Genomic DNA, 25283 nt, shown 5'->3' with positions numbered 1-25283 from the left:
TGAAGCCAAGCATACATTCAAATTGAGCTAGGCTGCTACCCTGTAGATTTGTACAGCTAGGATAATTAAACTATAGGGGGAGAAGAGACAATTTCAAAGCAGTGCAGAAGCAAGCTTTTCTCACACATTTCTCATTAATAAATAATAGAATTTATGCATGAGCCACCATCAAACCATTGTGAAAAACAAACTTTGCCTTATTAGTGCAGATGATGCTACTATACAAAATGGTACATTGTGCTTCACTTTTTATTCTGCATACATACAAGACTGTTTTAATTATCAGGATCTGATATGCCACTGAAAGGTACAATACATTTGTAATGTGGGGGGATTATTTTATTAAGCACTAAACAAAATAGCATCCAGTACAACTGCTGAAAAATATAGTGTTATACTTAATACAATTTTATTGAAGTAACAATTATAAAATTAGATTGCAGTTTTTATTTTCAGTTTCAAAAATTAAATCATATTTTTGTAAATATGAAATGTGGCACAAACAAGAAATAACTTCAACTGTCCATGTTTTTTTAAACATCTTTGATGTTACAATATACAGTTAACTTAAGCATTCTTATTAGACCTTAACTAATAAGTAGAGGATTAAAGTAGTAGAGCTCAGAAAACTGCATCTATTCAAAAAGATTTCTTTTTACTGTGGTGATTGGAATAGATATGGAGACAAATGGAAAGGGGCGAGGAAGAATTTGAGGTGTGTAAAGGTCCTAGGCATGGAGATCGGAAAGACCTGGATGATTCCATGAAAAAGGGGGTATTGTACAGGCCTAATTCAGTTGGGGAAAAGAGATCAAAGAAGTGGGTGGAGGAATTACTGCTCTTGGTCATTACCTCTCTTGGTAATTACCTCTCTTGAATCAGAGAACGTATACTGCTATCCGCATCTAAAAAAGAACAGTTGCATCAGCATCATGCAGAAAAAAAGATACCAAGCTGGGCAACTGCCAGAGGAAAGGAAGAAGATATGGACTTTTTTAAGAGTATCCATCGAGAGCCTTATTGAGGCACAGCTAGGGAATTCTGAGGACAAAGATGGGTTCAACAATGTAAAATAGCTCAGCTGAATACATCACTGCATACTAAGCAAGAAATCTATGAGAACGTATAACGTTGCATACATTCATGCTTGAAAAGTTCCCATAGATGACAGTGGAAAAGTACTTGCAGTAAAACAAGCAATAAACAGATTTCTTTGTTGCTAAATTTATCGTGTATTTGTTGTGATTTAATAAAGCAGACAGGAAACCAAGCTAAATGGCCATCTCATGGCTTTTCAGCTGTAATATAAATAGCCCACATTGGTTATCAGGGAGTTATTTGACCTGACTTGTCACAATTCACAGGATCTTGCTATGTTATTGTCAACCTACAGATGGCATGTATGGCATAACATTTAGAAAAACTGCACAATGATAAATCTGCAATGAACCATCCAAAATAGGGAATATGGGAAATATGACACCATACTTACCAGGAAAAATGTATGGATGCCATGGATAAATCTGTGAAACCTTGAGCTTCAGTGCATGAGTTTCATTAAAAAGGCAAATAAAACACTAGGTTATAATAGGCAGAGGGCTAGATTCTAAATCAAAACATATATTACCATGACAGGCAGCTCGAAAAAACGGTGTCACAACTTTAATATTAGCTAAATGTAGTTTTTTATTAGCTAAATGTAGTTGTTTAAAATGGCCTCTGCTGCTGATGGTGCTGTCTGCAGAGCTGGGTTGATGCATGGACTTCGGAGTCAGCCAGGCGTGGGGCTGGCACCTGGAACCCAACTGCCTGAGGGCTGATAGCTTACAACCCTCAGTTTGAGAACCCTTAACTTAATGCAGGGGTTGGCAACCTTCGGCATGTGGCCCATCAGGGTAATCCGCTGGTGGGCTGCAAGACATTTTGTTTATGTTGACTGTCCACAGGCATGGCCCACCGCAGTTCCCAGTGGCTGCAGTTCACCGTTCCCAGCCAATGGGAGCAGTGGGAAGCAGCAGTCAGCACGTCCCTGCGGCTTCCTGCATCCCCCTTTGGCGGGAACAGCAAACTGCGGCCACTGGGAGCTGTGTGGGGCCATGCCTGCAGATGGTTAACGTAAACAAAATGTCTCACGGCCCATCAATGGATTACTCTGATGGACCGTGTGCCGAAGGTTGCCGACCCCTGCCTTAATGCATTATGTTGTTGGATAGTCAGTAATTCACTAGGTTTCTGTGACAAGTGAAAGTCTCATATTATTAGGCATCACATAATTTTACTTTATATTGCTGATATGTTTTCCTGTTCATAATATTTGCCAATAATAATAATAATAATAATAAAAATAATTAATTTGCTTTGCTGCAGAATGAAAAGAAAATGTGAGTGAACAAGATATAGAGTAAATACTGATACTGAAATTAGGCCATAAGTGTTAAAGATTTCCCAAGGCCTTATTAAGAATACAGAGTATACACATTCAGCCTCGGGTAAATTTGAGCTACTTTGTTTAGACTTCTCAGAAAACATCAGATTTTGTAAGGGGTTTTCAAAGCAAATTATTTCAAACATTTGAAGCAAGACCTTTTAAAAAAATGCAGATCTCTGTCATCAGTGAAACAGCTGGTTTGCACAGTAGCCAATGAGAGAGAGAGAGAGAGAGAGACTCTCATGGCATGGCCTGTGTTTGGAGTTTGGACATATGGATTGGGCAGAATTGGCCATTCAGTGTTTGGACCCTGTTTTGGGTTGTTTATTTTTATTATGGACCTTGTTAGTGAATTAGGATGGATCCAGTTGACTGGGCCAAGTTGGATCTCTCCACATGATTAGTGGCTGTAAAAGGCTTCATACGACACACTCCTTTTCCTGCTTTTCTGTCTTCCTGCCTGTCAGCAGCTCAGTATGCCCATCTGCCTTCCCAGAAACTGGGGAATGCAAGTGACATCATCTGTTAGTCCCGTTAAATATGGGCAGCTGTTACTGTGTAGTCATCCATAAGTTGTATTGTATAGTCAGTCATCTATTTTTGGTTTTATAGCAGCATCGATTGCTTGTCATGATTGCTGTTACAAATCCTTTCTGTGTCTGTTTGTCCATCTGTCTAGGTAGTTCTGTGGTCCTCATCATGGTGGTATCTTTTTTATAATTTTCCCTTGCTGAAATACTCTCCTAACAGTAGATGATCGTTACCAATGGGAGCAGGAGCAATGTGTGACAGTTGAAGCTGAAAGCTGTAGTTACATACCTTCAAAGCTTGTGAACACAGATGGAGTCAGAGGTCTTAAGAAATAGTACTCTTTATACAGAGACTACAGCTTGACCGTCTGCAAGTATGGCAGGCATCCCTGCTTCATGCAAACATTGCATGAGAAAGGAACTGTGCCAAGGGAGGTGGTGGAATCTCTTTCCTTAGAAGTTTTTAAGGTCAGGCTTGACAAAGCCCTGGCTGGGATGATTTAGTTGGGGATTGGTCCTGCTTTGAGCGGGGGTTGGATTAGATGACCTCCTGAGGTCCCTTCCAACCCTGACAGTCTATGATTCTAAAGGTAGAAAGGCTTTCTCCGCTCCAGAACATACTCTTTCCTCTGGAATGGAGAGTCCAGGATTGGTTTTTCCTCCCCCCAAAATATTTGACAATGGTGTATTTAAAAGATGGTTTACCCTATATAGTAGGATTTGGGATTCCAGCATATACTATAAACCTATGATAGAGTCCTAGGAGCCCCAGTGGGATTGTAAAGGGTTAGGTATTGTAGTGGTTCAAGCAAAACAACCTACCAATACTGCTTGTTCCAACGATTGTAGGCAAAACTGCAGATATGTTTATCCCAAAAGCATGTGTGTGTGTTTCAGAGGTGTCATGCCTTAGGCAAGCTTACTTTTTCTTCTGACTCATGGTCACAGTAACAAGACAGAAAGAAGGACGAGCAACATAACTGAAGCCAGGGCTTCCAAAGGATATTCCCCCATGATAACTGGTTGGAGACTATGTGCAATGATTTTGTATGGTTGTTTACAGCTTGTTGAATGACATCAAGGATTTCATAGAAATGATGTTCAGTCTCTGGTGTTAGTGGATTCTTCTCTCTGGGGTCTCTGGAGAGATCAAAGAGTAGCGGTGGGTTATGGTGTGTGACAAATCTTCCATAGCAATAGCACACATGGGAATTATAGCAACCATTGGAGCCTTCTGGATCAAAGTTTGGAGTGAAGAACAAAGCTTTCCAAATAGATTCACCTGCAATTTAAAGAAACAACAGCTGATGATTACAGTACAAAAACCTCAGGGCTTGTGAAAATCAAAATCAAACCACATACAATTAGTCATTATTCTCAACCGTTATGTGTACGTATTACTGTACAGAAAACCACAAAACACAGAAATAGCACAAAAAAGTTTCTTGCAACGTTCCAAACTTATTTGAAGCAATTACAGTCACTTCATATTCTTTATTAAAATGAATCACAGACATCTTAAAACACCTTTTTGCATATTCTCATGCCACCCGTCTGCACAGAAGTGCACCATAAATAGCCACAAGTCATTGCATTACCTTCAGCTCTCTCATTACAATGCACGTCTGCCATGATGCCTACAAAACACTGACCATAGGCAGGCAGCTGATGTTCCATGACTACCATTTATTGTGCTAATTATAATCATCTCACTCTTACTTTGAGCCTCTCCATCTGCTTGTTGTAGCTACCTGTTGTCTCTAGTCACATACATAGATTGCAAGCTGTTTGAGGCAGGGACTGTCTTTCCATTAGATTGATGTAGAGTGACCAGCACAATAAGTTTCCCATTTCCTGATTGAGGCCTTTAGGAGCTACTGCAATAGTACTACTAATAATTACACCAATGAAACTGAATTGCAATTGTTTAGGAAATGTGGCACTGTCATCTTTAGGTGACCCACTGCATTGGCAAATGAGAATCAAATATGTCTTTAATTCTAAATAAGTTGCTAAATGTCTCATTTTGTTGTGCATAGGGAGGGAGTGATATGCACTGATGTAACACAGTTTAATTTTTCTTTTCTTAAAGTATTGACTGTTTTTTTTTTGGTTTCACAGAAAGCAAATGTGAACTAATGCAGATGTAATTTAAGTGCAGACGTATTGGGGAATCCCAGAATGTTCAACAGGAAAGAAGTCCACCAAGAAATGGCTAATGCTTTGCTCAAATAGCACAGATTTTTTGCAGTGTTGTTGTAGCTATGTTGGTCCCAGGGTATTTGAGAAACAAGCTTTCAAGAACTCTTCTTCCGTCCTGAAGAAAACCTGAAGAAGAGCTCTGTGTAAGCTTCAAAGTTTCTCTTTCTCACCAACAGAAGTTGGTCCAGTAAATTACCACACCTATCTTGCCTTTAGACAAGATTGTAATTTTTCATTCTGCCCAGAGTTAACAACACATAGCTGAACTGCCCCAGAGACAGACCAGAGAACAAAACTCGTCTCCTGTTCTTGCTGGAAAAAACACACACAAACTTCTAGCTTTTATTTCACAACATTGCATCACTGAAACAATTTTTTAAACAGCTCACTCTTTAAGTGGGAGGGATAGCTCAGCAATTTGAGCATTGTCCTGCTAAACCCAGGATTGGGAGTTCAATCCTTGAGGAGGCCATTCAGGGATCTGAAGCAAAAACTGGGGATTGGTACTGCTTTGAGTAGGGGATTGGACTAGATGACCTCCTGAGGTCCCTTCCAATCCTGATATTCTATGATTCTAAGTGTCAGTCAAGGAGACTTTTTTTTTTTTGTATTTTCCACATTTGAAGGTAAAGTTAATCTCAGTAAAAAGAGCTTCATTGAGCTCAAAGCAAGCTTTGTTAATCCAGTAACTGGCTGTCATGATTTATATGCAGGGCTATATAATGTGGTATTCATTAAGCCCCCCAATGGAAATCATTAGGAAATAGGATGAGGGGAGAGATAGCTGGTGTATTACTCTGTATGTGCTAACTACATTACACTTGGCTTTTAAAGATAAGATTAGTTTTTCAGATAGACCTATGCCAGTGCAAAAAGAGCCACAGAATGAAGTTATAATATACAGCCTGGATTTAAAAGAAAGTAAGTAACCTTAAAATTCTTTCCAGCAGCTCCTATCATACATCATTCTTCACAGTACAAGATACATTACCTGTAGGAACTTATTCAGTGACAATCTGACAGAGCCTGGAGGCTTCCAGTTCACTTAGACAGCACTAACACTCAATAATCAGGACGAGGTGGGTGAAGGATATTAGGAGGGGGGAACCCTCTCAGCAAACTCAGCAAAGGGAGAGGATGTTTCAAGCCTGAGACTGACTTGCTTGTGCAGACAATAAGTAGCAGCACCTTCAAAATCTTCAGAGAACTACCTGACTCTTACAGCAGATACTCACAGACTTAAAGAGCTGTCAAGTTGTTGCAAAATGGATGCAACCACCTTTGTCTGCGTTTCCAACATTATTCTGAAAGGCACACTGGTGGCTTTGCTCCGTAAAATACTCTCAGATTTAAATAAATCACAATTCTTCTATATTTGTCTTTGCACAGACCATTGCTCTGAGCAGGGATATGCCTCTATTTACTGTGGTACTTATTTAAGCATGCTGGGAAAGGTAGATGGTTCTGTGCTGAGTGTTGCTTCAGGCGATTTTTAAGCGTTTAACTGGCAAAATGGATAGGGGGAGGCATAAGGAAGAGAAAAGCTAAGGATTCTATTAATCAGTGATATGTGAGAACTGTAGGTTATTTAGGATCACACAATGGAGTTATGCTGATTAACTCTAGCTGAGGCGCTGGCCCATAGTAATACAAATCATTTGATGTAAAGATACAGCTGGATAACAGAGGTCAAGAAAAACGAAAATTTACATAGCTATCGAATAGCAACGAGAACGAATTCCAATAAAAATATGCACGTGAGGAATTTGAGGAGGCCATTCTGTCTGATCACACATACGTCTATGATGGAGCATTTGTGCAGAATGACATTGAAAAGAAATCTGCAGCCAATTCCATCATTGTTGGGCACCATAGTCCAATGCCAGTTCAAGAATTTAGCCATACAAATATTAAGTAGAGTGTCCTGAATGATAAAAGCATTTATTTAGGGTAGCTCAAGTAAATACATATGTTTGCAAAAAAAGAAAAGACATGGAAACTAAGTAAACAACATCCTGTTTGTAACACAAACAAGCAAAATTAAGGTTTCAGAGTAGCAGCCGTGATAGTCTGTATTTGCAACAAGAAAAGGAGTACTTGTGGCACCTTAGAGGCTAACAAATTTATTTGAGCATAAGCTTTCATGAGCTACAGTTCACTTCATCGGATGCATTCAGTGGAAAATACAGTGGGGAGATGATTTATATATACACAGAGAACATGAAACAATGGGTGTTACCATACACACTGTAAGGAGAGTGATCACTTAAGACGAGCTATTACCAGCTGGGGGGGGGGTTGGAGGAAGAAAACCTTTTGTAGTGATAATCAAGGTGGGCCATTTCCAGCAGTTGACAAGAATGTCTGAGGAATTGGAATTTATTTGCAAACTGGATACAATTAACTTAGGCTTGAATAGAGACTGTGAGTGGATGGGTCATTACACAAAGTAAAACTATTTCCCCATGTTATTTCCCCCCCACCCCCGACTGTTCCTCAGACATTCTTGTCAAATTTAGGGTAGCTCAAGTAAATACATATGTTTGCACAAGTACTCTTTTTCTTTAAGCAAAATTAAGGATATTCAATGTTAAAACTGAAACCCCAGCCACAGCTTGCAACCATTGTCTTGCAATTGCATAAGTAAGGATGGAATGTGAGACACTATATTACATTTGAATTTTCTGGCTTTGGTTAATCTTAATTTAACAACTTCACTGCTTCTTATTGTAGTGGGTGTGTTGGGCAAAACACTGAGCAATGTTTCATTTCATTGCAGTCGCATTCCGGTGTGATTCTGGAACATTGCTGTATTGCTGGAAGGACAGCAGTGCAGTCTAACTACTGATTTCCAGATTGTTATAAAAAAGTAAAACATATCAGATTCTGTGCCTGTGGAATAGCCAATATAATATGCTGGTGGACATAAAGAGCTGTCAGATTTGTAATCTGTAAAATTGATAAATTGTATAAGGCTGGATATTAAAAGGAAGAGTACTCTTTCTGCCTCTCTCTCAGCTGGTATAAAATCTCATTTTGTCAGAGGGCTAGCCACAAGGATCAAATTAATCTCCCAGTAATTAACAATCTCTTTGTTCTACAAACCATCTGGCTAGTAAAGTCTCATTTGATGTAGGGATTACTACATACCCTTTCCTCTATGGAATCAGCAACTAGAATACAGAATAAGGCTATGGCTGTAGCACCAGGATTCCCCCACAGCTAAGCATACTAGATTCACCCTGGCATGGATTTACAGGGCTTGTACTATTATTAATTAATGCTAATTATTTTGTATTGCAGCAGCAACTAGGACCCCTAGTCATAGAGCAAGATTGCATTGTGCTAAAGTGCTGCACAAACACAGAACAAAAAGATGGTCCGTACCCCAAGATGCTTACAATCCAGTCCCCTGGGAGCGTGCCAGTCCCCTTTAGGGTGCCAGACCTGTTGGGTGCCAGCAAAAAATGGTTACTTACCTGTAACTGTGGTTCCTCAAAATGTGATACAAACACGTATTTCATGTGGAGGTGTGCTCGCACCATGCTCCAGAGCTGAAGAATTTTGCCTTGCAGTACCTTGCAATACCCATGGGGGTGGTGCTCACACCCTGCATCTGTAGCCTCTCCCCTGGTCATATGAGAGCGGTGCCAAAACAGCCATCAGGTGGACTCTCAGTGAACTAAGTGCAAGACCAGAAAAGTGAAAGTGTAACAAGTACTCTAAGGTGTCCTGGATTCAAGCCAGCATTGGTTGAATTCACCGGGGTAACGACCATGCCGAGAATCACTTCCATCTGGATGAATAGGCCATCCTGGTGGAGGGCTTCAACCCTAAACAAGACCTGTGGGACTGCTTCCAAACATCGTTTCTCATCATCTAGCCATGTAGCATCTTGAAGTGCAGGGAGATTACTGCTTGATGCAAAATCTGGCTGTGGTGTTGAATCAGGAGGTCAGGATGAAGAGGAAGGGATATGGGAGGCCAAACCAACAATGTGAGAAGGTTGGAGAACAAACATTGCCTCAGTCATGCCAGAGCAATATGAATGTGTTTTGCACAATCCAATTTCAGGTTATGAATAACCTGCAGGATGATCGGAATTGGAGGACAGACATACAGGAGCACCGATTCCGAGCTCAGGTAGAAAGCAGCAGTCCAGGAACCCAGACTGAGAACTTCTGGGGAGCAGAACAGTGAGCATTTGTTACTTTCTCTTGTGGTGAACAGGTCAATCATCAGGATGCCACAAACTGCAAAGATGCTCTGCCGGATACTGGGCTTCAGAGACCACCTCTGAGTCAAGGAGAAATTTCTGCGGAGGTGATATGCCAAGTGTTTGTGTATCCCAGGTAAGAGATCAGCCACAGGGGTAATGTTTTCCCAGCTGCAAACCTGCTAGAACCTGATTGTCTCCTGACACAGCACGTTGGAGTGTGCTCCCTCCTGCCTGGTTACATAATACTTTGCAGTGGTATTGTCAGTGAGTATGAGAATCACTGAACCCAGGAGGTCATCCTGAAAGGTCTGACAGTCCTTGTAGATGGCACAAAGTTCCAGGACATTGATATGCAGAGAAGCTTCTTGTTCCACAGGCCCTGAACTTTCAGTGAGTTCAGATGCACCCCCTAACCTATTAATGAGGCATCAGTGACTATAATCCTGGTCAGTGAAGGCCAAGCAAAAGGAATGCCCTGGCACACATTGTCCTGCATTATCCACCACTATAAGGGCCCTGAATCAATGGGGGAAGCTGGACAAGCATGTCCAAGGGATAGCAATTCAGATGATAGACTGACTTCAGCCACAGCTGAAGAGGATGAATGAATATTGAATTACTTGTATGCATGTGCCTAACAACCTTAGGCATACTCAGGCTGTGGTTGAGGGCTGAGATTGCAGCTCCAGACGTAAGTAGCGGATCATGAGGAATCTCTCAGTCAGTAGAAACTCTCTTGAATTCATAGAGAATTCATCAGGACCCCAATGAATTTGATTCCTTGAGTCGGAACCAATTTTGACCTAGACAATCAAATAAGTATAGTGTGAAGTGAACATTAGACTTCCACTCTGGACTTTCCCCTCAGTAACCAATTGTCTAGTTACAGGAAGATATGAATTACCCTCTTCCTGAGGTATGCTGTTAACACAATCAGACCTTTGCTGAAAACCTGGGGAGCAGATAACAGGCAGAAAAAGCACGATGTTCTGGTAGTGCTGGCCAGCCATGACAAATTTGAGAAACCTCCTGTGGCTCAGGAGGATTGCTACATGGAAATAAGCACTGAGGGAGAGGAAGATTCTGGCAAGGAAGAATCATCTGGAGAGAATGAGGAGGCATTTACTGTGCCAATGACAGATTCTGTTCTTGCACCACAGGATCAGGTCAGAAGAGCCCTGGAGGCCCAGGGGGAATGGACTAAACCGTCACTTGCAGCTGAGACAGTATAGGAGTGGAGTTAGTGTCACAACTGGTGATCTCGGTAGGGAGTTGTTCGAGGAGCAGGATCCCAGGGACCGAGGAGCATCACAGGGATTCCAAGGAGGCCATTGGACATATGAATAAGGCACTGGTGACCAGTAGGCACCAGTCCAAGAGCCCCTGTCCTGACTACAGGACAGATGCTGATCTCAGTTCTAGTAGTGATCCATGGGAGATCTCTGGTGCCTAGCCAACAAGGACAACTACCTGACCTGGTTCTTGAGGAATCCTGGAGGTTGTGTGATGACAATGGGGGAGTCATTCCCAATGGGGCAAACAACTAGTCAGACTCATCTAAAGCCCAATAAGGAGGTGGTATAATTGCTGAAGAGAAGTGGGGAAGTGGCACCAGTGTCACCAAATAGGATACACTCCTCCCCAGTACCTGGAGAAACATCAATACTGAGGCTAGTACTGGACTTGACGATGGGATGCGGAAAGATGCATCAACATTGAGGGGACCTTTGGTGCCAGGCCTGGCTTTGACTCCACAGTTTGTAGCCCAAGTGGTGTGAGCTGCAGTGCCGATGACCTGATGGCTTTATGACATGGCTGGAAGGTGCCAGGCGCATAATGGGGAATGAGCCAGTAGAAGCCATAGCACCGAAGAATGGAGAGTCCGGGATTGAGAGGCAAACCAAGTCTGATGCTGCCTGATATACCATTACGGTGACCAGATGTCCCGATTTCATAGGGACAGTCTTGATATTTGGGGCTTTGTCTTATATAGGCACCTATTACCCCCCAACCCCGTTCCCATTTTTCACACTTGCTATCTGATCATCCAAAAACTGTCGGCATGGAGAGCCCCCTAAATGAATTCCAGGAGCTGGGCAGCCACAAGCCTGTCTGCATCTATAGCCCCCCGACCCCAAGCCGTAGGGGAGGAGCCACTGGACCCGGGAGCCAACTGATGATGGGGGACAACTAAGGAATAATAGAGTTGGGAGTGTGGGTCATAGATTCAAAACTAGGGATCCAGAGGGGGACGCCGAGCAGAGAACCCTGGACAGTGCCCACTGCTCCTTAAAGCTGTCTAGGGAACCAGCAGATGCTGCCCAGAGGAACTCTGCCCGGATGTGTGAGATAAGGGAGGAACATAAATAGGCCCCACAGTCACAGAACACTTCCCCATCCAGCATCCTTCTCCTGGTATTGTAGATGGCTACCTTGGCCAGTGCTAGGAGGAGGTTGATGAGGAGGTCTCGTGACTTCATGAGGCCATGGACAGGGGTCTCAAACTCAAATTACCATGAGGGCCACATGAGGACTAGTGCTTTGGCCCGAGGGCCAATTCACTGACACCCCCCCTCACTGCCCCCGGCCCGCCCCAACCCACCCCTTCCATGAGGCCCTGCCCGGCCTCTTCCCACCCCTTCCCTGTCCCCATTCCAACCCCTTCCCCGAAGTCCCCACCACAATGCCGCCCCCTCCCTGTCCCCAGGGGGTGCAGGAGGTGTGCAGGGTACAGCAGGGGGCTCAGGGCAGGGAGTTGGGGTGCAGGAGGGGTGTGGGATGCAGCAGGGGGATCAGGGCAGGGAGTTGGGGTGCAGGGTGCAGGAGGAGTTCGGGGTGTGGGCTCCGGCCCGGTGCCACTTACCTAAAGCAGCTCCGGGGTGGCTCCCTGCCTGCCTGCCCTGGCCCCGCCCCGCTCTGCTCCGCTCCAGGAAGCAGCCAGAACCATGTCCCTGCGGGAGGGGGGGCAGAGGGCTGTGTGTGCTGCTCTTGCTGCTCCTCCAGGTACCTTCCCCGAAACTCCCATTAGCCACGGTTCCCCATTCCAGGCCAATGGGAGCTGCGGGGGGTGGTGCCTGGAAGTGAGAGCAACACGGAGCCTTCTGTCCCCCCTGCCCCCCCAAGGAGCCACAGGGACATGGTTCCGGCCACTTCAGGGAACAGCACGGGGCTTGCAGGCTGTAGTTTGCCCATCCTTGGCCTGGAGGTAGGCAGGGGGTGGGGGGTGTGGGGAGCTTGGTGGACCACACGAAAGAACTCCGTGGGCCAAGTTCTCATGAAAGAACTTCATGAGCCCCTGGCGTATATGAAAAGGTGTGCGGAAAAGTGCAGCCAGAACCTCAACCGGAGGTTCTGGAGGAGCCAGGAAAGAGACTGCAACCTGGCACATTCTAGATACGCATGCGCAAGGGACTCCCTCGTGCCGCAGTATGAATAGGCGTCATAGATGGTGAATCGTGCCAGGTACATGCCTGGGCTTACAGCTCTGTAAAGAAGCTGCCAACTGCTATCCCTGGCAGGCTGTGGGACCAAGGTGGAGTACAGGCTGGCCCACCAGGATGCCTCACCCCCCATAGGTGGTAAGAGGTCCCGCCACTTGGTATCCAGGTGGGACACAAAGGTGAGGAAGTGAAATGTGTGGAGCATGAGTGTGTAGAGTTGTTGCATAAGTGCAGTCGGCTCAGGTTGTGGAAAGGAGGGGGCCTGGGAGGCTCGCAGGGCAGGGGCCTGATGGAGAAGTCCAGAGAACCAGGGGTAAGGGGCGGGTGGTAAGGCTGCCCCCACTTCCTGGAGTATGTGCAGGGGAGTCTGAAGGGTGGAGAGCCCCATGCGCTGATCGAGTACCAGGGATACACCCAGTCCCCCTGGTCATAGTCCAGGAGGTCTCTGATTCTGGTGGTTTTGGCACGGAGACAGTCAGTGCTGATGCCTACATTGTTGGTACTGGACTTAATGTACATCAAATGGCTGGAACCGGAGTTGACAGCATGGACCCTAACTACTCACAGCATGCTATTGGGAGCAGTTGAATGGACCTGCTCCGTCCTGCATGGCAGAGGGATTACAGTGCCGATCAGCACTCCTCTTAGAAGAGGAAAAGGAGAGTTCCTAAGCCCTGGAATCCTGACACATTTTATGGGATCTCTTCCTTGCCACACCAAAGGAAGGTGAACCACCCCTTTTCCTCTTAGGGGAGATGCCAGAGCCCAAGTGCAGAGCGGTTGCTGGATCAGTTGCTGGATCTGAAGGCAATCGCCAATGAGACAAGGGCCTTGGTGCCGAAGCGGGCCTCATTCGCCTGCTTCAACAGGTGCTGCTTCAACCGCAAGTCTCTTGTCCCCTGAATTTTCTCTGTGAATGACTCACAGATGGAGTACCTCTCTTTAATGTGTCTCTGACTGAGACTCACCGAGCACCTTGTGTAAGTGGTTGCTGTTGGGGATGGTCCCCCAATATGACAGACAATGCTTGAACTCTGGTGAGGGCATCACACAGGGCAGCCAGCTACTCTACTAACACTAAACTAACACAAACTAAAGCTAAGGTACTGCTATTACTGTGCACAAGAAAAAGTTCTCAGACAACTGAGAGAAAATTGTGAGGTGAAGACACCCCAGAGAGCTCCAATTCTAGCTATGGGAGGTGAGAAGGAACTGAGGTGGGTCAGGGTGGTGCCACCCTTATCTGGCCAGAGGAGGGGTTATGGCCGCGGGTTATGAGCACCATCCTTATGGGTACTGCTAAGCAAAGTTCTCCAGCTCTGGTGCATGGGGCACACATACACTCACATGGAATACACGGCTGCATCTATTCAAAGAAGAACCTCTGTTCCCACTGTGAGCTCCTACAGCGAGTGCACTTTAGTTCAGACCACTGGGGACACTTTACTGTCTTAGGGAGCAACACAAACCAGTAAGCATTTACAGTGAGGCAGAACAGCCTTTCAAAGTAAGGTATTATTTATTAGTTCACTGGAACAAAGCATAAGAAAGTCCTTAGGTCAGCAAGGAAAAGTCAAGTTGAAGACTTGTCCATATTGGAAGCTCAATAGCTTTACCATGCCAAAATTCTCTGAGTCCATTTTTAGTCTCTCTGCCCTTTCTCTGTGTGTGTGCCCCTGCCAGAGATCCTATGTCTCTCTCTGTCCCCTGAGTGTTCTCAGAAGCAGTCTGGGCACACCTCATCCCTTTTTTCTCCAAACTCAGCCATGCGGTGTCCAGCCTGCCCAGTCATTTCAGTGTTAATGCCCCAGTTGTTGGCTCTTTCATTGTCTCTCTTGGGCCCTTCATTCGTATGGATTGGTTCCAGCCAGCTCTTGCAAATGCGTCTGGCCTCAACCCAGACAGCATACATGCTCCAAACATCTAGCCCTTATCTACCTTGTCCCAAGAAGAAAATCAGCTCCCTCCACCTGGGGGACTCTAGGGATCTGGCACTCTACAAAGTGGATTTGTATAGAATCATACATACAGCTCATAAAAATATGACCAGACATTCCCACATATGTGTCACCTCCACTGGAAAAGGCAGGGAAGCCTCAGGTAGCACCTGCTCTTCCTGAAACCACCAGTAGGCCTTCACCCACACAATGATATCAGCTTCCCAACAACTGCCCATATGCACCTCAGCATAACACTGCTCCTCTACACACACTTTGAAGAAGCCCAATTAAATTCACACAGAAAAAAGTCTTTAACTTAGGGTATGACTACATAGCAGCTGGGAGAGGGTCTCACAGCCTGGGTAAAATAGCAGTATGGGCAATGTGGCACAAGCAGCAGCATAGGCTAGCCACCCAAGTGCAAGCCCGCCTAGCCCCCTGGGTCTGTACTCAGATAGTTACCTGAAGCTGCTGCCCGTGGCATAACATCCGCATTGCAATTTTTAGTGCATTAACCGAAGCATACCACCAAAACACCCTAACACTCAAATCTACTCCCAGATTACTTATCACTACAACAAACTGCCTTTCCATTTCAGCATTCAGCCACCATACATGTATTCTCACACTCATGTGAGACCAACTTAACTCTGAAGGCTAGGCAGTAACAACAGAATATACGCTTTTGGAATAAGAGCTTCTCAGTAAAATATATCTTTCCAAAGATGAGGTTAAGGTTGTACATGTGTATGTGATTTTTGTCCTGGTATTACTTGTTCTCATACACACAGGCATTTCATTGAAATGAAAGGAAGCTATATTTGTGTAACTGAGGTAAAAATTCCACCTTGATTTTGTACTTTGTTCTATAGTATTCTGAGTCATTTCTGTGAGGGCAGCTTTATAAGTATGCTGCTGTTTCCTTTGTTACTGGATTTGAGGTGTTTGAACTTCTTTCTCTAGAAGGAGAAATTAAACACTCTCCACCACCTTTTTGTGTAAATGAGGGAATTTGTTTGACTGCCCTTGACTTTCTAGATGTCAAATTATATGCATATAGTGTACTAATTTGAATTGCTCAAAGATATTTCATTTGCTATGTGTTCAGAAAGTGCATTATATTCCTTGTGAACTCTCCCATTCTGACTTATTCCATTCTCTAATCTATTTCTACACAGAACCTAGCAGTAATCCGAATAATCACCTTTGTTGTGGGTTGTGGTTTTTGTTTCTTTTCTGCTATATTTTTAGAAACATGTTTATGAGACATATTATTATATATCTATGATATATATGCAATTCTTCATGAATTTAGCAACAGGAACATTTTTGTGGCTAAATTCTCAAATAAATATAGATAGGCAGCAATGTGATCCAGGTTACTTCTTGGGGCTGCAACTAGGGTGGATCAAGGCTGAACTGACACTAAGGCCTCTGAGTGACATGAGTTACACCGACAAAAGCACTCACGCACACACTACTATGTCGGCAGGAGAGCTTCTCCCTCTATCTTCTGGTATTCGCTGAGGTGGTTTCATTATGTCAACAGGAGAGCTCCCTCCAGTCATCATAGAGCATCTTCACCAGAAGCGCTGCAACAGCATGGCTGCATCGATACAACTGCGCTGCTGCAGCACTGTACGTGTACACATGCCCTAAATGTTTAGGGGTACAGCCAATGCTTGATGAAACCCAGGCTATAAACTTGACTCTACTTGAGCTAGGAATCACATCTTCAGCTCCAAGTGTAGATATAGCAACAGAGCAACGTCATTAGTTCAGCAAGCACATTTCATGAAATAATATTTACTTACAGCAGATTTTTTTTTTAACTATGCCAGGTAAGGATGTTTTTACAGAAGAATCTGACCATAAATAAGTGGCAGGGCTGGCTCCAGGCACCAGCGTTCCAAGCAGGGGCTTGGGGCGGCGGTCAGAAAGGGGTGGCAGTGTTTCCGCGGCGGCGGCAATTCGGCGGCAGCTTCTCTCTTCTGCTGTCCACGGAGGTAATTCGGCGGCGACATTTTTTTTCACTGCTTGGGGTGGCAAAAACGGTAGAGCCGGCCCTGATAAGTGAAGGGATCAATGTGGATAAATACAGTAGAGATCGTTGTTTCTAGTGAATTGAAGCAGTATCTTACTTATAAAAACTTTGTCTTTTTAAAATGCTCTTCAGCTGTTACTGGTGCTAGGTCTCAAAGAGGCAAATTACAATGACCACCAGCATTATAAAAGACAAATTTTCTTTGTTGGCCAAGGCAGAATTTTTTTGTAAAATGCCTGGTGAAAAGCTCTCCAAACCAAAATCCAACTGTGAAATTATGGATACAGAGTTTTCTGCTGTCTTGAATTGTGCATGTTATATGCTGCTATTTGTTTGACTTCCTTTTGGGGGAAGGTTGCTCCAGGTTTGTTATTTGATCAAATATGTCTGGCTGATATGCAGATATTTCATAACCTATGTATAGATCCAAAGGTTTGCTATTTGCAGATGTATTTGTGAAGTGTGGTATACTTTAGCTGTGTATATAGCTGGGCAAATGTTATTGGATAAACAGTTGGTTTGCATGGAAAATGTAGTTTTTGTTGACTCAGAATGATTCCTGAATTTGACACAAAATGGTCAAATACTTTTGGCTCAAAAACTGGGGGCAGAGGAGGTAGTTTAGGGACTTATCTGGGATGTGGGAGACCAGGCTTCAATTCCTCCCACTGCCTGATATGGAGTCACAATTTTTTAAAAAATCAGCTATTCTCCCAGCTCCAGTTGTGTACAGCAGGTTGGAGGATAATGAACCTTTGGCTCAGTGAAAAGAAAAGGAGGACTTGTGGCACCTTAGAGACTAACAAATTTATTTGAGCATAAGCTTTCATGAGCTACAGCTCACTTTGGCTCAGTGTCTCCAGTTTAAATCCAGTTTCTGGCTCTCTGTTGGAAATTGTTGATCTTTGAACTCTTGTTAGGACAGGGGCCAACTTACATAATTATTTATTATTTATGCTGCAGCAGCAGCACCTCAGGGCCGCAGTCATGGATAAGGGTCACATTGTGCTAGGCACTGTGCAAACACACAGAAAAGTAGACTATCCCTGCTCCAAAAAGCTTATAATCTAAGTAAAAGATGAAAGACAGGTAAGTACCACTGTCAAGGTTCCTTCTCCACTCTGAACTCTAGGGTACAGATGTGGAGAGCTGCATGAAAGACCCCCTAAGCTTTTTCTTACCGGCTTAGGTTAAAAACTTCCTTTGCCTTGTCCTTGAACCCTATGCTGCCCCTACCAAGCGTGTTAAACAAAGAACAGGGAAAGAACCCACTTGGAGATGTCTTTCCTCCCAAAATATCCCCCCACTCCTTTCCTGGGGAAGGCTTGATAAAAATCCTCACCAATTTGCATAGGTGAACACAGACCCAAACCCTTGGATCTTAAGAACAATGAAAAAGCAATCAGGTTCTTAAAAGAAGAATTTTAATTAAAGAAAAGGTAAAAGAATCACTTCTGTAAAATCAGGATGGTAAATACCTTACAGGATAGTCAGATTCAAAACATAGAGAATCCCTCTAGGCAAAACCTTAACTTACAAAAAGACACAAAAACAGGAATATACATTCCATTCAGCACAGCATATTTTACCAGCCATTAAACAAAAGGAAATCTAACGCATTTCTAGCTAGATTATTTACTAACTTTACAGAAGTTCTGAGTCTACATTCCTGATCTGTTCCCGGCAAAAGCATCACACAGACAGACAGACAGACCCTTTGTTTCCTCCCTCCCCCTCCAGCTTTGAAAGTATCTTGTCTCCTCATTGGTCATTTTGGTCAGGTGCCAGCAAGGTTATCTTAGCTTCTTAACCCTTTACAGGTGACAGGGTTCTGCCTCTGGCCAGGAGGGATTTTATAGCACTGTATACAGAAAGGTGGTTACCCTTCCCTTTATTTTTTTGACAACCACAGACGGAGGAGTGCAAAGAAACAAGTTTAGGTTTTATATCTTTACGATTTAAATGACTCATTCCTTTTTTAAAATATACCTTTTTTTTATCATGAACACATCTGTGTATCTGAAATATTTTGGATTATATGACGTATTTCCCTAATATTCAGCTTTGCCAACCCCAAGCAAGCATTCAAAACCATGAGGCAAGCTGTAAAAAACATGAAGTTGAAAAAAAAATTGGGGGGAGGTTCTTTTTCTTTGTCTACTGGCTTTTGAGCATTCATGTTATACTTTCAGGCCTTTTTTACTCCATTTACCATGCAAGGAGCTAAAAATGTTTTACAGATATTAAATAAATAAGCTTCACAATGTTCCAGAGAGGTAGAAACACTGAGCCAATGAGAGCTTCTGGGTGCTCAGCACTGTTGAAAATCAAATCCCTTATTCAGGTGCCTAAATATGGACATAAAAGTACAGGCTCCTTTTTTTTTTTTTTTTTTTTTTAAGTCTTGGCTATTGTCATCATTTTACAGAGGGGGAGTGACAGAAGCACAAAGATGTTAAGTGACTTACCAAAGGCCACATTGGAAGCTCATGGCACCGCCAGGAATGTAAGCTAGATCTCCGGATTCCCATAAAACCAAAGTCCCCCTATATAAAGACCTGTTACAAGAGGCAGACCTTTTTTACTAGAGAGCTGTACATTTCATTCCAGCTGAGCCCAAATAACCTGGAAGCTATTCTTTAATGTGACTAAGAGCAAGGTAAGAAATAGTATATAATTTAATTTGATTTAATTTTTTTTCAAAATTTTTCCTGGAGTAGATGGGAGAATACTAGCAGAGAATGGAGCCCTTAGCGCCAAAGGGAATAAATAGCTCTAGGTGAAAACATTACAATAGCTAGTGTCTCTACTATCACAGAGCAGTGCTAATAAAATACAGAAAGACTGTTTTTCATGCTTGTCAGGGAAACACATTTCCACACAAAGTATTGTTAGCAGAAGTGTGTATCAGTTGATTTTTTCAATTTTTTCTTGAGTTTGATATTTACACTTTTACAGACTCTGCATAACCTAGTCATGGGTTCCTCTCCTTTGGCAGTTATGTAATTTCACACTTAGCAAATAAAATGCCCAAAGTGTATGTCACAAATTCAGCTGCAGCTGCTTTGCCATGATGATCAAAATAACAAATTAAAATGCATAATGAGACAGCTTAGCCAAATTGCACTGGTATCTGCTCTGCTTCCTCCAGCTGTTGTGACTGACTTGCACAATTGAAATTTAGAAGAGAAAATTTGGGACTTTCACAGCCTTGTCCTTTTTGTGGCCTGTATAGTAATGGGGGGAGGAGGAAGGGGAAAGGGACAGGAAGGAAAATGGCCTGTTGGGGCCAGAGAAAAGAACAAGAAGGGCAGAAAAAGAGTAAAAATGATGCCCCCATGTGTGTGCAAACAAACTGGGGTGGCAGAGGAGAATAACCCCAATACAGTAACTCCTCCTTAACATTGTAGTTATGTTCCTGCAAAATGTGACTTTAAGTGAAACGATGTTAAGCAAATCAAATTTCCCCATAAGAATTAATGTAAAGCGGGTCGGGGGGTTAGGTCAGTAGCATAGCCAGGGGAGCAGCGGGGGGAAGCGGCCGCTCTCCTTCTGAGCACAAGTGGTGCCTTTTTAATTTATAGGTGCCTTTTTAAATTTTTACTCACCTGGTAACGCTCCGGGTCTTTGGCAGTGGGGGCCTTCACGTGCGCTGGGTCCTCGGTGGCACTTCGGCGGTATGGGCCTTCATGCGCTCCGGGTCCTCGGCGGCATTTCGGCGCCGGGGGCCTTCAGTGCCGCCGAGGACCCGGAGCATCGCCCGGTGAGAACAAGTGGGTGGCAACTTTTTTTATGTCCGCTAACCCTGTTCGCTCCACCTAGCTATGCCACTGGGTTAGGTACCAGGGAAATTTTTTTCACCAGACAAAAGACTATATTATATAGATATATACACACAGTATAAGTTTTAAACAAACAATTTAATCCTGGTACACAGTGATGATGATTGTGAAGCTTGGTTGGGGTGGTTGAGTCAGAAGGTGGGATATTTCCCAGGGAATGCCTTACTGCTAAATGATGAACTAGCATTTGGCTGAGCCCTCAAGGGTTAACACATTATTGTTAATGTAGCCTCATACTCTACAAGGCAGCAGGAATGGAGGGAGGGGAGACAGCATGGCAGACAGAGACAGAGACGCACATCCTGTGTGTGTGAAAGAGATGTGCATTGCTCCTTTAAGTACACTGACCCCACTCTAAGTATGTTGCCTTTTTAAGTAGATCAGGAAGTTTCATAGATTCATAGATATTAAGTTGAAACAGCAGCTGCAGCCAGCAAGCTCCCTCTGTCCGGAGCCCTGTCATGTCCCCACCCTGCTCTATATGGAGAAGTAAAGTGGGGGGCAGGAGCAGAGGGGAGGGGGACACCCTGACATTAGCCCCCTCTTCATGCCCCTCCCCCCTGCACAGCAATCAGCAGCTCCAAGGCAGAGGGCAGGAGCAGCACATGGCAGTGGGGGGAGGGACAGCTGAACTGCCGGCAATTGATAGCCTGCTGGGTGGCTGCTGCACAGGGAACTGAGGGAAATGGGGAGCTGATCGGGGGCCTGCCAGCCCACCCTGGTTCCAGGCCCCACCAGCTAGCTGCAACGGGCTGCTCTTCTTGAAAGCAGTGGACAAAGCAGGCAGCTGCCAAACAATGTTATAAGGGAGCATTGCGCAACTTTAAATGAGCACGTTCCCTAATTGATCAATGACGTAACAACAAAACAACGTTTTGGGATGACTTTAAGTGAGGAGTTACTGTAATCAAGAATAAAACTGGAGGAGGATACTGATGCAGGTCATAATGAACTTCAGAGAGAACAAGTTGTACTCCAAGGTTAGGGTTGCCAACTTTCCACTCACACAAAACCGAACCCCTTTGCCCCGCCCCATGCCCCGCTCCTCCTCTGAGGCCCCACCTCTGCCCCACCCTTTCAATGAGGCCATATCCCGACTCACTCCATTCCCTCCCACCCTGTCATTCACTCTTCACACCCTCACTCACTCATTCATTTTCACCAGGCTGGCTCAGGGGGTTGGAATGCAGGAGGGGGAGCAGTCTCTGGGGTGGGACTAGGGATGAGAGGTTTGGGGTGCAGGAGGGTGCTCCAGGCTGGGAATGAGGGGTTTGGAGTGGGGGGGGGTCAAGTCTGGGGCAGGGAGTTGGGGCGAAGGAGGGGATCGGGCTGCAGGCTCCGGGCGGCACTTACCTCAAGCAGCTCCCGGAAGCAGCAGCATGTTCCTTCTCTGGCTCCTGTGTGGAGGCACGGGCAGGCAGCTCTGTGCACTATCCCATCTGCAGGCATTGCCACTGCAGCTCCCATGGCCGCGGTTCCTGGGATCTGCAGAACTGGCACTTGGGGTGGGGGCACCATGTGAAGCCCCCTGGCTGCCCCTACGGGTAGGAGCTGGAGGAGGGACATGCGGCTGCTTCCAGGAGCTGCGTGGAGCCACGGCAGGCAGGGAGCCGGCCTTAGACCCACTGCGCCGCCAAACACACTTTTAACGGCCTGGTCAGCAGTACTGACTGGAGCCGCCAGAGTCCCTTTTTGACCAGGCGTTCCAGTCGAAAACCGGACACTTGGCAACCCTATCCAAGGTCCACTGTGCTTCAGCAGCAGCAGCCTTGGGAACTACAAATTGTGGATTACGAACTGCAGCATGTTGGGACAGCTTCTTGATTCCTGGCAGTAAGTCCCCTCTGCCCTCCCAGCAGTAAGTTTCAGCACTTATTGAAGCTGGGAGCAAATGGCAGGCAAGCAGAGAAGAGTCTGCTGGACTGTAATCCTGTTCTATGTTTCTATAAAGAATAAAACCTTATTCCTGGTGGTTTGTCTGAGCGGGTCTGAGGTGAACACAAACTGACACACAATGCAGCACACACCGAGCAGCTTTAGGCCGTTTCCCAAAGTTGTGTAAAAAGCCACAAGGCTAGGGTTACCATATTTAGGTTCCCAAAAAGAGGACACTGCCAGAGAGAGAGGGAGGGGAAGCTAGATAGGGGTACAGTTGGGGGTGCTGAAAGGAGTATTCGGGTGCCGCAGGGGTGTGTGTACTGGGAAGGATACCGGGGGGGGGTGCAGGAGAGGGTGTGTGTACTAGGAGAGGTATTTGGAGGTACCTACAGTGGGGGTACTCACTGGATGTGGAGGGTAGTGTTGCTCCCTGTCACAGTGGCAGGGCAACTGGTGCAAGACCAGAATGCAACCCGAGCTACTAGCGCCCCCCTGTGGAGCCCCCCCCCCAGGGCTGGGAGTCGGGACCTGGGTGGGAGGGATCCAGCAGCTGCAATGACCGCTCTGCAAAAAATCCGGGACATTTCGTGTTATTTGAAAAATACGCCCGGAGAGAGTGCACAAAATCAAAAAAGAGGCAATGTCCAGGAAAATCCGGACATATGGTAACCGTACATAAGGCAGACTTACCCTATCTTGAATTACCATGTGCATAGCTGCCTCAGTCCTGACCCCTTCCAGTGCCATTCTTACACCTAAGCCCCACTTATCTTGCCTGTGAGACTCAATATAGTAGGCATGCGCAGAGCACACCTACCTCCACTAATACCCTAACCATTGGACAATGGGATTTTCTGGTATGGGGCTTTCTCAATATCTCCTGTTGTGGCTGTTCCAGTGTGTATGAAATACTGAAATAATTTAAATATCCATTGGGTCAAAAAGAACGTGAGAATGACTACAATCCTGTGGTTAGGGCACTCATTGGACAGATGGGAGTCCCATGTTCAAATCTCCTCTTCACATCAGGCAGAGGGTGGGGAATTGAGCCAGGATCTCCCACAGGAGTTCTCCAGTCACTGGGCTAAATGTTATAAGAGGACCTTTCTTCCTACTGCAATTTAGGCATGTGCCTATCTTGCAAGAAACAACTCAGCTGCCTTAATCCATGAGAGGATTCATGGCTGTGAACCCCAAATGGACACAAACATTTCCCTTTGGCCTGGACTTAGGTTCTGAACTCCCTGAAAGAGGTGAGGCTTAAGACCAACCCTTCTTCTTGGCTGCAGCTCCCTACTCAGCTTGCTGGCTTTTGTGGATCCCACTCTCAAAGGCCTGTTTCTCTCCATGCACTGTATATGGAGTCTAGGCACTTAACTTGTGGTTTGTGGATTCCACTGGGTTGCATGGGGCCTAAAAGTTAGACTTGGCAAAACTGAGACATTTAAATCAGTTTGTGAATCAAGCCCTACCTGACCAATACTGGGTTTGCAGCCTTCCAGCCCTCTCCTTTCAGAAAAACACCTATCTAGTCATGACACCAGTTCATCTTAGAATGGACCTTACATCACCAATGAGAAACCTCAATCTTAAAAAAGGAATGAGACTTTCTTATCACTATGCCTGACAAACAATATAGCAAAACATTGCAAGCTCATCACATCTTGTCAACAGGTGCCAAATAGCATCAAGGCACTCCATACAATGTACTGGTTACCAGCATGCTTCTTAACAGGTGACCTGACAGACAGTGATTGATGCTGGATATGTGAGGTGACCAGTGTGAAATTAGCAGTACACATATTATTGCATCCCTGACTATGATACCACTACGTAACACCTTTTCCATGGTAAACTTCCCTGAAAATTGTCGCATCTCAATTCTCACAAAACTAATGGTACTCGGATATTTCATTTCTTTTCAGAGAAGTAGCTGACTACTACCCTGTTGTGTCTCCAATGTATTTGGTTATGTTTTTAGCAAAACCTATGTTGCCCACACATTGAAAACCTTTAATCTCAGACTTCATTTTTTGAGGAGTTTATATGCCACATAAACAACAGCTGAGCAAGAAGTCTGCAGGGATTCACAGGACACAACAGAAAAATCACCACACAAAATCAGTCTTTCAGGTGAATTAGCAATCTTTCTTGTGTGTCTATGAACTGAATCATGTCTGGAACACTCTGTTATGCAGCATAGGTGTGTCATCAAATGCTTTGCCATTTCAGTAGCCTCTTCTGTCTTTCACTGAACTCGCTGGGAAATTTGAAACAAATATTATTAAAAGTGTATTTACATAACACTTTTGTGAATGATCCCACAGACAGTGGGTCAAATAGCTGCTCTTATCAAATGCTTATAAGCCCTATATATTTGAGATGGTCAGAAAATGAAAACCCATTCTGCCCTAAGTTACATACACCTGATGCACTTCTGGTTATGTAATATCCATCTCTTTTTGTTATGAATAGCCTCAATATCCTTTGTATAATGTTGTAGCAATTAAGAAAAAATGATCGTAGAATGAGAAAGGGAAAAAAAACACTCATCTAGTTCATCCCCCTGCCAGTGCATGATTGTTCCTTACAATGTATTTTCTAATGCTGTGCCTTGATGAATGGTGTCTTCTATTGTGGCTTTTGTGCTACCATCATTCACTTCCTTTATTGAGGAAGACAAACGTGCTCACATTTTATTGGCATTTAATTTGTATCCGGCAAATGCTTGGAATAAATTTCCTCCTCTTCATGAGTTTC

The 25283-nt window shown here is 44.6% G+C and overlaps 1 protein-coding gene across 6 annotated transcripts in view; it reads right to left on the bottom strand.

Moving 5' to 3' along the window:
* Positions 1 to 224: 224 nt before the first annotated feature.
* The window catches only part of STS (steroid sulfatase), a 168088-nt gene continuing 143029 nt past the window's right edge, over positions 225 to 25283 (bottom strand). For 4 of the 6 annotated variants that reach the window (XM_043499479.1, XM_043499343.1, XM_038387027.2 and 1 more), the window contains one exon: positions 226 to 4240. In XM_043499479.1, coding sequence (XP_043355414.1) covers positions 3861 to 4240 — 380 coding nt within the window. In that variant the 3' untranslated portion in view covers positions 226 to 3860. Of the gene's footprint in view, positions 4241 to 25283 lie in introns of all 6 variants that reach the window. The other 2 variants (XM_043499407.1, XM_043499376.1) reach the window with 1 other exon arrangement.

Source organism: Dermochelys coriacea, chromosome 1 (genome assembly GCF_009764565.3).
Source record: "Dermochelys coriacea isolate rDerCor1 chromosome 1, rDerCor1.pri.v4, whole genome shotgun sequence".
Lineage (NCBI taxonomy): Eukaryota > Metazoa > Chordata > Testudines > Dermochelyidae > Dermochelys > Dermochelys coriacea.
The sequence above is the reverse complement of the archived record's forward strand: the minus strand, read 5'-3'. Positions and strand labels throughout refer to the sequence as shown.